This window comes from Myotis lucifugus, unplaced genomic scaffold (assembly GCF_000147115.1).
Source record: "Myotis lucifugus unplaced genomic scaffold, Myoluc2.0 scaffold_120, whole genome shotgun sequence".
NCBI lineage: Eukaryota > Metazoa > Chordata > Mammalia > Chiroptera > Vespertilionidae > Myotis > Myotis lucifugus.
Genome location: NW_005871168.1, coordinates 2,048,795 through 2,060,159, shown reverse-complemented (window position 1 = coordinate 2,060,159; position 11,365 = coordinate 2,048,795). Strand labels below are relative to the sequence as shown.

At 33.9% G+C, this 11,365-nt stretch overlaps 1 protein-coding gene across 4 annotated transcripts in view; it reads right to left on the bottom strand.

The window, feature by feature from the left end:
* The window catches only part of ROBO2 (roundabout guidance receptor 2), a 659,470-nt gene that overhangs the window by 118,449 nt on the left and 529,656 nt on the right, over positions 1-11,365 (bottom strand). For all 4 annotated transcript variants that reach the window (XM_006093706.3, XM_023758054.1, XM_006093705.3 and 1 more), the window contains 2 exons: positions 9,609-9,733; positions 5,112-5,283 (listed from right to left, as the gene is read on the bottom strand). In XM_006093706.3, the coding sequence (XP_006093768.1) occupies positions 5,112-5,283; positions 9,609-9,733 (297 nt within the window). The remainder of the gene's footprint in view (positions 1-5,111; positions 5,284-9,608; positions 9,734-11,365) is intronic.

The following is an 11,365-nucleotide window of genomic DNA, read 5'->3' as shown; positions in this document are numbered from 1 at the left end:
TTGTAATAATTTAGGAAATATATCAGAATATATAGTATTATTTAAATGGGTAATGAAAATATGGAGTCAAATGGAGGCAAGCTTACATGTCCAGGTCAAAGGAAACATTCTTAGAATTAAGAGAAAGTTCTATAAACTTAAACAAAGATTTTGGTTAATTATCCAAGATATGTTTTTTTATTTCATGCATATATATTATTTTCTTAATAATAGTTTCTTTTTTCTAGATTACTTCATTGTAAGGATACAATATATAATACAGCATAGAAAACATATGTTAATCAACTATTTATTTTATCTGTAAGGCTGTCGGTCAACAGTAGGTTATTAGTTAAAATTTTAGGGAGTCAAAAGTTATACATGGATCTTCAACTGCAAAGAAGGTCAGTACCCCTAACCTACACATTGTTCAAGGGTCAACTGTGTGTGTGTGTATGTGTGTGTGTGTGTTGTGTGTATTTTTAAATGTTTTAAAAATATATATAATAAATTAAATGTTTTAAAATTGAAAAAATAAATATCAATTTTTAAATTGTACCTGAATTTAGAACAAACAAGCAAGCAAACACACAAAAAGACCATAGATACAGAAGATGACAGTTGCCAGAGGCAGGGAAGCGCTTAGGTATGGGAGAGATGGGTGAGGGGGACATATTTTGTAAATTTATAAAAAAGACATACCACTGTTGATGCTCACTGTGATCACCTGGCTGAGGGGTGTTTGTTAGGTTTCTCCACCATAAAGTTAAATTTACCCCTTTTCATAGCTGTATCCTCAGGGAGGAATGCCTCTAAGTAGTCCACACGTAAAGAGTGGGGAGTTATGCTCCACTTCCTTGAGGGCAGAGTATTTACAAAAATATTTGGAAATATCGTGCACAGAAGATTTGTCTCGTCTCCACTTATTAATTTATTTAACCATATTTTTATCAATATGTACTCATGCATATTTATTTTATATTTTGACTTATACTCCAATACCACTTCATTTGTTTTGCTGCTCAAATTTCTACATTGGCCTTTGGGTGCTCATTTATTTGGCTCCTGTGCTCCTTTGACATCTACCTCCAACCCCCAACAATGTGTGGGTTTTTGTTTTTGTTTTTCTGAGTACTTCCTTACTTTCTGATACTAGAAGATGCTCCAGGCTGATCTTATATAATTTTAGCCATTTCTTCAAAATACACACATACACTGTTGACCCTTGAACTATGAGAACTATTATTTAGTTTATATATAAAATTATAGTGGATTCTATTTCCACTAAGCAATTGTGAAGAGAGTTTTTCTCAAGATCATGTTATATTACAATGTTCATAATAAAATAGTCTTATTGCTTATCAATCTTCTAATCATTTTGTCTATCAGTTTCTATAAATGCCAGTATATGATTATTTCTCAACCTATATGCATCATCTTTTTTTCTATTCTTTACAGTCCTGAGAAAAAAGCAATACAGTAAGCAGCCTTTTTAGAGCCTATCATGAGAAAACCAATCAATTTTAATTAAAGATGCAAGTTATTATATTGGTCCCTTGCCTGGAAAGATGTAGTAGATTTTCAACCAACCTAAACCTACTACATCAAAATATACATTAAAATCTGTGTGCAGGCATGTATGTATGTGTGTATGTATGTAGAAAATCTTATAAAAACTCAAGAAAAACAATAAAATACTGCTCACGTATTCTTTACAAAACAAATTAGACCTATTATTTTACTGATTTCCTTAATCAAATTATTTACTTTAAAAGTAAATAAAATAATCATCAGAGAATGTGAACGTACAATATCATATCAATTATGCCACCTCTGGCGATAATTGGGCAATTAGATATTCAAATGGGAAGTTCCATAGAATTTATTTACTTCATGGACCAAAACAGGAAAGGCAATTCATAAAACATTATAATTTTTAAATTCAGCAAGAAAAATAGTTCTGTAGTAGCAGAGTAGATACTATTTAGTGAGTTTTAAATAACTGTTTCAAATTAAATATCTATATAGAATTCAGGAAACTTCTTTTTTTTTTTAATTTTTCGCTAAAAGTATTACAAAGGGTATTACATAAGTGTCCTTTTCCCCCCCGCCCTTGACAAACCCCTGCCCTCCCTTACCCCCCAGTGTCTTATGTCCATTAGTTATGCTTATATGGATGCATACAAGTCCTTCGGTTGATCTCTTACTCCCCTCCCTCCTGTTCCCCAACCCTCCCTGGCCTTCTCAGGGAACTTCTTATAACCTAGTTTTATTTTCACTTTCTTGAAATCATTACATATAGCCAAAATGCATCTACTTTATTTATTTATTTATTTATTTATTTATCTATTTTTTACTTCCCAAATATTTCACTCATCCTATTTTAAAAGAATTTGATCAATAAAGTAATTAAAACTCTCCTGGCCAGAAGGAATTTTCAGTTCAATTGTGTTATGGGTGAAAGATGATCACAGGTTTCCATCACATTAAGGACAATGGTTAAATGAACACTTAGGGTTTGCAGTGATCTGTGAACAACTCCATGGTTTTCTCTGACTATGCATTATAAATCTCCAATAAATCAGTCATATAAGATTGTGATGTAACATTTTTGTCAATATAAGATATAAGTACATGTCTTCCCATCAGTCCTTTTAGATTCTATTGACTCTACTCATAGAATTCTCATTACAATATTTTCATTTTCTCAAAGACAAGGTGTAGAAGAAAAGAAGAAATGAAGAACAGTAGCAATGAATTAATGAGGTATTTTAATGGGATATTTTAAAACTCAAGTATATTGAAGCATCTTATCTCAATCTATAATCAGTAAAATTATCATTTAAAAGTTCCTTTCATCACCATTAGCAATCTCATCTTATATGAACACTTGAGCTAAAAATATTTCTGAGAAAGAAGTCTAAGTGTAAAAACATAACAACAGGAGCATTGCTATAGATGTTTTGCTTGTTTCTCAGAACATGGCATATGCTTTCATTCTTCATTGGAATTTCAATTGGCTCTAAATGGCCCTGAATCATGCTCACAAAAAATGTTGAAAATAAAATAATGGATCACACATTTTTAAATTGCTAACCAAATTAAAAAAATTCAAAACACTAAAGCTGAAGTCATCAACCAATGTGGCAAGTTAAAATTTGGAGACAGAGTTGTTTACAATAATAATATGTGTGTGCGAGCCTTGAAGTTAAGTTTCTTTACTCTAAGAATCAATAACTCTATAACCTTCACTCAATGTTTTTGAAAAAGGATCTTGATTTTGAGATTGCTTACTTAAGTAAAAATCAATGTAGTAATTAATGTTCAAGCCAGTTGTAGGAAAATGTACAGAGCCATTTTGTTCACCAGATTTAAAACTGTTTATCACTGTCTTAATTTTGACCTTAGAAACGCAGTTAGAATAAGTACTGCTTTTTGTGTGATCATGTCCTCAACTAACATAAATTCTCAAAACAAAAATTTTCTGTTCCATTATATTAATCATAATTCTGAATATCCACCTGTTTCATGAACCACAGTCATACCATAAACCAACTTTTCTAATTCCTCAATTTTATTTTCTACAAATATGTTTTTCCATAAAATTTTCTTAATTTAATAATATTTTAGAGTCTGTCTTTTGTAAAATAATATAACCTAAGATCTTCAAAGGATTGCAATAGAGATCTTAAGTGTTGTTTCAAATGTTTTGTAATAGTGTAGACTAAAACTTGGCTTTGGCCAGAATATCAGATTTTCCAAGTATATGTACCTGGACATTTTGTTCATAGTAGAAAACTTAAAATCTTAACAAAGATTAACAATTATATTTAGTTTAAGGAAATATGGACGCATGAAGAGTAAAAGGTCATGTCCAGCTACAGGAACAGCTCAGCACCGATCCTTCCTGAACCTGGCTTCTTTCCTTTTGGCAGCAGCGAATCTCTGCAGCAGCAGCAAGTGCAACCATTCACGACCCAGGACCCCACAGCCAACGTTTGTCTGTTCTATTTACATTATTTCCATTCCTGCCAATGTGCTGAATCAGGCAATAGCAGGAACATTACAAAGCATTGCCTTCCTATTAATTTTAAATGACCTTTTAATCTACATGTAAATGTGAATTGTATGAAAGCACATTCCACCAGAAGAGAATCAGAGAGGTCTCAGACAGAAGCTCTTGTGTCTCAGAATCATAGTGTCAAGAAAGAAAAAAAAAACTACCCACAAATTCACAAATATAGGAGAGCAGAAAAAAATTTAAGGCATCAAAAAAATAGAGCTTAAATTCATGCTCATAGATTTAAAAAAGTATCTAAAACTCCCTAGTTGTCATTTGTGACAAGCTGTTGGGGGAAAAATCAGTTAAAGCTCTTGTCTCTTTTCCAACTTTTGCTATGAGTATAGGTGCTTCGTTTAAGATTCCTAGTACATCTGTTCAAATAAAGAAATAATAATTTTAGCATCCAACAGCAGTTTTGAGGTGTTTAATTAATTTAATACAGTGAATGTATAATTAAAAAGTCATGGGATGTCACTAGCTAACTAAAAACCCATCTCCATTTCCACTGAATATTAAAGATGCTATATTCCTCCTCTAGTAAAATAATATTATGATCTATTAGAAGCAAGCATGTCTTCACAAAACTAATTAAAATATACAGAGAACATGTCTATACAATGTGACTGTGGTATCATGTCTTTAAAATAATGCATCACTATGTTTTTAACAATAAATAGATTATCTTGGAAGTTCTCTGGGAAAATAAATGGTATTAAATCAAGGAGAATTATAAACTATTAAAAATGTTATTTTATCTAGATCCAAACTAAAATGATAAGAATTTATTAAAATAATTTAACTAACAAATCAGAACATTTCACATGTTAATGTGAATCTTGCACTAAAAAGTATGCCCTGGTCAGGTTACAATATCATCCCAATATGCCAAGGTTTCAGGTTCATTCCCCAGTCAGGGCATATATAAAAATAAACCAATAAATGCATAAATAAGTGGAACAACAAATTGATCGCTCTCTCTCCCTGTCCCTACTCTCTCTTTCTAAAAATCAACGAATAACCATTTTTTAAAAACCATTATTTCCATAAGACAAATCTAATAATACTGCACCATCAGTAACTTCCAGTTGAGCTTTTGCTAAAATGCTTCCTGCCACAGTTAGGGCCTGGCAAATATAGTAACCCGCATCTGAACGTTGAATGTTGGTAATCGTGAGGTCTCCAGTTGGTGACACAGAACATCTACTATTGGGCTGCTGTGGTTGGTTTGGGAAAAGCAGGTTCTGTGGAAGCAAACACAATCTCATCAATATTCTTTTCCCACTTGGAAGGAAAATTACACTAACAATAGCTATTGCAGTTATGGGAATATGGTTGGAAAAGAAAATACGTAGGTTTAATAAAAAAAAACACATAGTATTGAAAAAATTTAATGGCACATTGTGATTTTTACTGAGAAACTTTTTGCAAATGATGGAAAAATAATATGCTCTAAAAAGCCAGCATGCTCTAGTTGAAGGCACAATCGTCTTTAAAAAATAAGTATCTTAGCAGTTTCATCTTTTCCTAACTTTCTGATAATTACTTCATATATTTAAAAGATGGTTTGCTGATCTGTAAAATGGGCATAATAATGCTTATCTGACTCAACTCATAAGAAAGTGAGGATATGTAATGAAACATCAACTATGCATACATTTTATACGCTGCACATTACTAAAGAATGCAAAATATATTTTCTGCTGATCATTTTTAGTATTTGATATTATCAAAATTTCTCCTAACGATGTGACAAAAAATGTGTTACTGAGACTGACACACAGCCCAATCTACTTGTGCGGTAAGTTTTCTACGTATCCTAAGAGCCTCAAAGTGAACTATGAACAAATGCTGCAGGCCAAGCAAGATTAATAGGCAAATCAAAGAAAATAAAGAGAAGATAAAGACTTTCTGAAGTATGTGTGCAATCTTAAAAAATTTCATAATAATACTTTTTCTTAAGTTATTTTACTATTTATCTCATATTAAATATAAGCAGACTAATCACAATCTTTAAAATGTTTTCATATGAGAGCAGGGATATTAACTGCCATGACCTATGTTGCTTTACTGTTACTCAATTAAGAAAACCATTTGGGTGTAATAAATTATATTGAGATATATTTCCAAGATGGATTATAAATAAGAACATATCAATTTTATGTTGTATTTATTTACAAAACAGACATTATAACCCTATGCGATCTGTTTCTCAATATAGTAATTAATTTTCCAGGTTTGTAATTAAACAGTTTCAATACGTTAAAATAAGAAGATAATAACATTCAATTAAAGGCATAAGACACATTTCACCTTAAAATGTTTTTTACCCTTGAAGTAATACCAATGGAAGAGGATAAAATAGGGTATTAACACTTTTCAATTACGCTAAATGACTTTAATCCTGAGAATGATGTCCTACTTTAATTAGAAGCTCTTCTCTTTATTGCAACATGATGGATGTCCACTTTATTAGATTCAAGTGTGACACCATAAGCCCACTTTACATAAACATTACCATGTTGTTAAACCCTTTCTAAAAGAAGTGATGTTTGCTAGCATGTCAGGAGCATAATTTCAAAATGCCATTGCCCTGTTATAAAATTTGTATTACTATACAAGGATAGACATTTTTATCATATGAAACATCATTTTTGAACAAGCTAATTCTCCCATGGAATCCAGATATATTACTGAAATAAACCATCTGAAAGAGAAGGGTCTAAATTTTAAAGCCACTTGAAAATGATACAATAACTCAAAGTGTGCACTTTCCTACAATTAGCCATTAGAATACTGATTTACATAGCACTAATACATTAGATGGGTTTAATTCTCTCTGGGATCTCTTCCTCTACAATGTAATATTAGTCCACCTTCTAAATGATTCGTTGACATGGAAAATGACATATGATTGAGGTTAACCCATCATCTTTTATTCCCTGCTTGTATGACTTAGGCAAAAGATAATGGATTACAAGCAAAACCCAGAATTTTACAGAGCTCTTCTTGCTTTGAAGTGCCCGGGTATCCTATTAGTGCTAATTGGCATTATCAGCACATATTGAGGAATACGGACCATTAAGTCCAGGCTCTTAACTCTCTCTTCTGAAGGATTGTCATAGATCACTGCAAAAATTGGATACTGGAGATAGTAAAACCAATTTATTTTTCCTGATACCCCAATTCATGATTTAAAATTTTACAATCTGCTCCAGCACTTCTCTTCTCTCTCTCTCTCTCTCTCTCTCTCTCTCTCTCTCTGATGTGAGGAAGACAGGTAGAGAAGGAAAAAAAAACAGACCTAAGATTATAAGCAAATCAGATCATCTAACTGGAAAATTTAACGTCTATGGAATTACATAAGGATTTGTCAAATAACAGAAGAAGAAATGTTCTGAAGTTATTTAATCATTACTTTTTCAGCACCATTAAAACACCATGTAGCATATTAAAATATCATGTTTATTTGGCCATGGGAACAAAGCACATTTTATGCAATATCTTATAACCTGGAGCTATTTCAGGGCATGGGATTCACACATGATATAGCTGTATCTATATAATAACAAAACATGCTACAATGGTGTTTGACTCAATACATGGATTTACAGTGTAGATTTGCCACAATCAAATTGTTTTACATCATGTTACCTGCATCGTTTATAAATAAATAATATTTATTTCTCTCCCGGCCCCAGCCTTCCCAGGCCTGTGTGGGTCTGGGGGCAGAGGGGACCGGAGCAGTGCTGAGCCTCTCCTTGGTCTTGGACAACAGTGTCTGGGCGGAGGAAGACCTCAGGCCCTGCAGCCTTCACCTGAGCAGAAGCATGAACTTGCCACGTAGCCAGGACTCAGTGGGGAGCGGGTGCATTCTGCATTTCCCATTTCTAACTAGATGTTAGAAATAATACCATGTTGACCTTCATAATATGTAAGGCACTTTTCTATATAAACTAACTAAATTATGACATCTCCATAACTTATGTGAAGTAAAATGTATTATCCTCATATTTTAGGTTGAGAAAATTTCAGTAAAGATGAATAGTGCTGCAAAGATTGTACATTCACAAGAGGAAAAATGGCTTTAGAATTCTTTCCTTTTCGTGTGTGTGTGTGTGTGTGTGTGTGTGTGTGTGTGTGTGTGTGTTATAGCTAAGGTCATGTTGTTTAACACTGAGTTTAGAGTGTGTGATGCTTTTATCCAAAATCAATGTTTAAGTGAAGAATTGGGGAACTCTATGTGTAGATATCAATTTTGTAGTTACAAAGTGATTTTTAAAAAGATAGGAAATAAGGCCTGAAACAGTTCCAATGTTAGATAAGGCAGTGGTCAGCACTTTATATTATCTTCCCATCACTAATTTTACACCCCACAGATCATAGGGGAGTGACTGCATCAGGTGCATTCAGGAAGGGAGGAGAGACAATTTGTCCATCCAGGTCAAGTTTTATAAAACTGCTAGTTTGGGGTGTAACGGGAATAGATAGGAGCCCACAAGAATTAAAAAGACCACTGAGGGCACTTCCTGATGCCTCTCTACCCAGATGATCATGCCTGAGTTCTGAGCAACAGGTTCTCTTAATAAAGCTATGGCAATTCCCCATACGTATCTAAAATCAAAGTTTTTCGATTTCCTGATAAAAGTGCCTTCCAGTGGTTTCCATTGTTCCTCAGAAAATTCTCCCAGGACTTGGCCAAATAGCAGAAGGTGCTGAGGAGGAGCACTATAGGCTTCTTCCTGAGAACTACATGTCTCCTTGGCGATGGTCCTGGAACATCTAGAAAAAATATCTCTAGGTCCTTCAGGAATGTACAGATAAGTTCTTAGACAAAGAACCCAATTTCTGATCTGGTTGAAGCTGGAAATTCCAAACATAATTACAGCACCTCCAGGCTGAGTGTTCATTACAGTTTGGACCAAGTCTTAAATGAGAAAAATTGTGCATCCAATTGAATTTTAGCAGAGAATCTGAGAAACCTGCTGCTCAGAGAGGATAAACCAGCGCACAGCAAAGACCAAAGTGTTAGTTGCTTCCAGTTTGTAATGTATTATTGTCTGTCCAACCCTACTGTGAAGGAAATCTAGAAAGGATGATGGAACAAAATCTTTTTTCCCACACTTAAATGGAAGCATGCTTAACTTAATAATAAAGAAAAAGTTATTTACACTATTTACCTAGCAAAGGTAACTGCAATTTGTTTCTTGGCAATTTAATAACGGAAATGTATATTGACAGGATGTTCTCAGTGCTGTATGTTGTCTCACCATTCCAGGGTAGTTCAGTGCAAGAAAACGAAATGACTTTCTGTTCAGAAAGTTTAAATAGTGACAGGTTTTGACTAGAATTAAAGATCGTTTGTTACATGGAATTGTATTTATTCTATATAAGATACAGAATTTTAGAAAACCAACACTGGAACATCTAATTCCCACTTATTTTAAAATGAATCGGTTCCATTCTTAGAAACAAAGTAAATTCAACATTGATAACAAGAAAGACAAAGCAAACTTTGGGGCTCACCAAAGACGGGGGGTTCACAGAAGCAGTGGATGCTCACACTCACCTGGCTGCCTTCTTTCTGCCAAAACACCGCTGGCTGTGGGTTTCCTTTAGTCTCACAGGGAAATGTCACTGTTCGACCTTGTGTAACAATCTGATCTCTTGGCCTAACCACAAACTGTGGAGGAGCTATAATTTAAATGGAAAGAAAGTGTGTAAATATAAACTGTTGAGAAAGAAAAATGTAACCAAAGGGACAATCTGGTACTAGGTGGATGGCTCAGTGCCAGACAGAGGCTACAGTTTTTGACTTATTTTTAAGCATTTCTCATAAACAATGGGGAGAGGAAGAGAGCACTCTATCACATGTGAGGAAAGAAGTAAACGTATTAGTAAGCACATTTGAAATATTGTGCATTATAAATTCATAGGCCATAAGGTTGTATGGAAAAATAGATTTTTATGATAGTCTTACTTTTTTCAAAATTTGTTTTAGGGAAAAATATGATTTCCCAATTTGGTTTTGTGTTTTGAATAGAGATAGAAACGACTCACTCCATTACTCAGATATCTCCTTTCTGTGAAGCCAGGCTATTGACAAACATTCCTTTTTTTTGTAATATTTTCAAGACATGGTACTAGGCACAGGGATACCAGAGGGATTAACTATGAGATTTATTCTCCAAGTGTTTATATTACAGAACTGAAGCACTGAAGTGTCGAAGACATTGAAAATTTGATGAGATGAAGGTTACATACAAAGATAAAAATATTACAAATAAATGTATATAAGTGGTTGATTCTACTTAATTCATTTCTAGTAAGCATCAGTCAGATAATTACTATGTTCCCCTTCTCGGCACTAAAGATGCACAGAGAAAAAGCGCTGGTAACGCAGCCATCAAGGAACTCATAGTTTAATGAAAAATATAAAACAAAATATAAAACGTAATGTCAACAACAACTGCAACCCTGAAAGAACAATTATCTAAGCCTAGGGTAAATTCTATGGCAGAGGTTCTCTCAGAGGACAGCAGAGGAGCACTTACATTACAGAACACAGTACACGTGACAGGGCTTCGGGAGGGAGGGGGCCGTTTTTGTTCTGGTGGCTGTGAAAAGCGTTATGTGGGAAGTAAGCCTGGCGGGGGTTTTGAGGAAAGGGTTGCTTTTAGGAAAGTGTAGAAATGAACACGTCCCAAGCTAAGAGCTTCCTGAGCAAAGTGCAATAAAAAAATACACGTAGTATACAGCAGGAGAGCATGGCCCAGATATGCAAACCTCATGGGCTACAAAAGTCAGATCTGGACCCAGTCTAAGAATGTCCTGAGAAGCCAAACTAGCTTTTGACTCTTTTTAAACCGAGGAGTAACAAATGCAAAGCAAAACTTTTGGGAGCTTTAACCCTCTAATAAATATAGGATAGCTTTTGAGGTTAATACATCCGTCAATAAAGTAGGAAGACTAGTAAAATGGTGTAGGTGAAGATAAGAAGACCTAGACACAAGTAACTTCAATAGAAAAGAAAGTAAGGGGGTGGGGGTAAAAATACCAAGAAAATTTAGGTTTAAATTGGGGGCTAATTGTAAAGTAGACAGTAAAACTGGAAGTTTCCATGAGGACATCTTCACACCAAAACCACTCCTATTGCAGAAAAAACAGTATGCTCATCACATGTTTTTTTCTGATCATCTGTTTCCACTTTAACTCTTTGCTTATGTTTGAAAACTGAAGACCAAGAAAACACTTTAAAATTAATTCTAGTTTTTAGAACCTGGTGTACATGGCAACAATTCTGAAATCTGAACTCTAAAAAAGTCT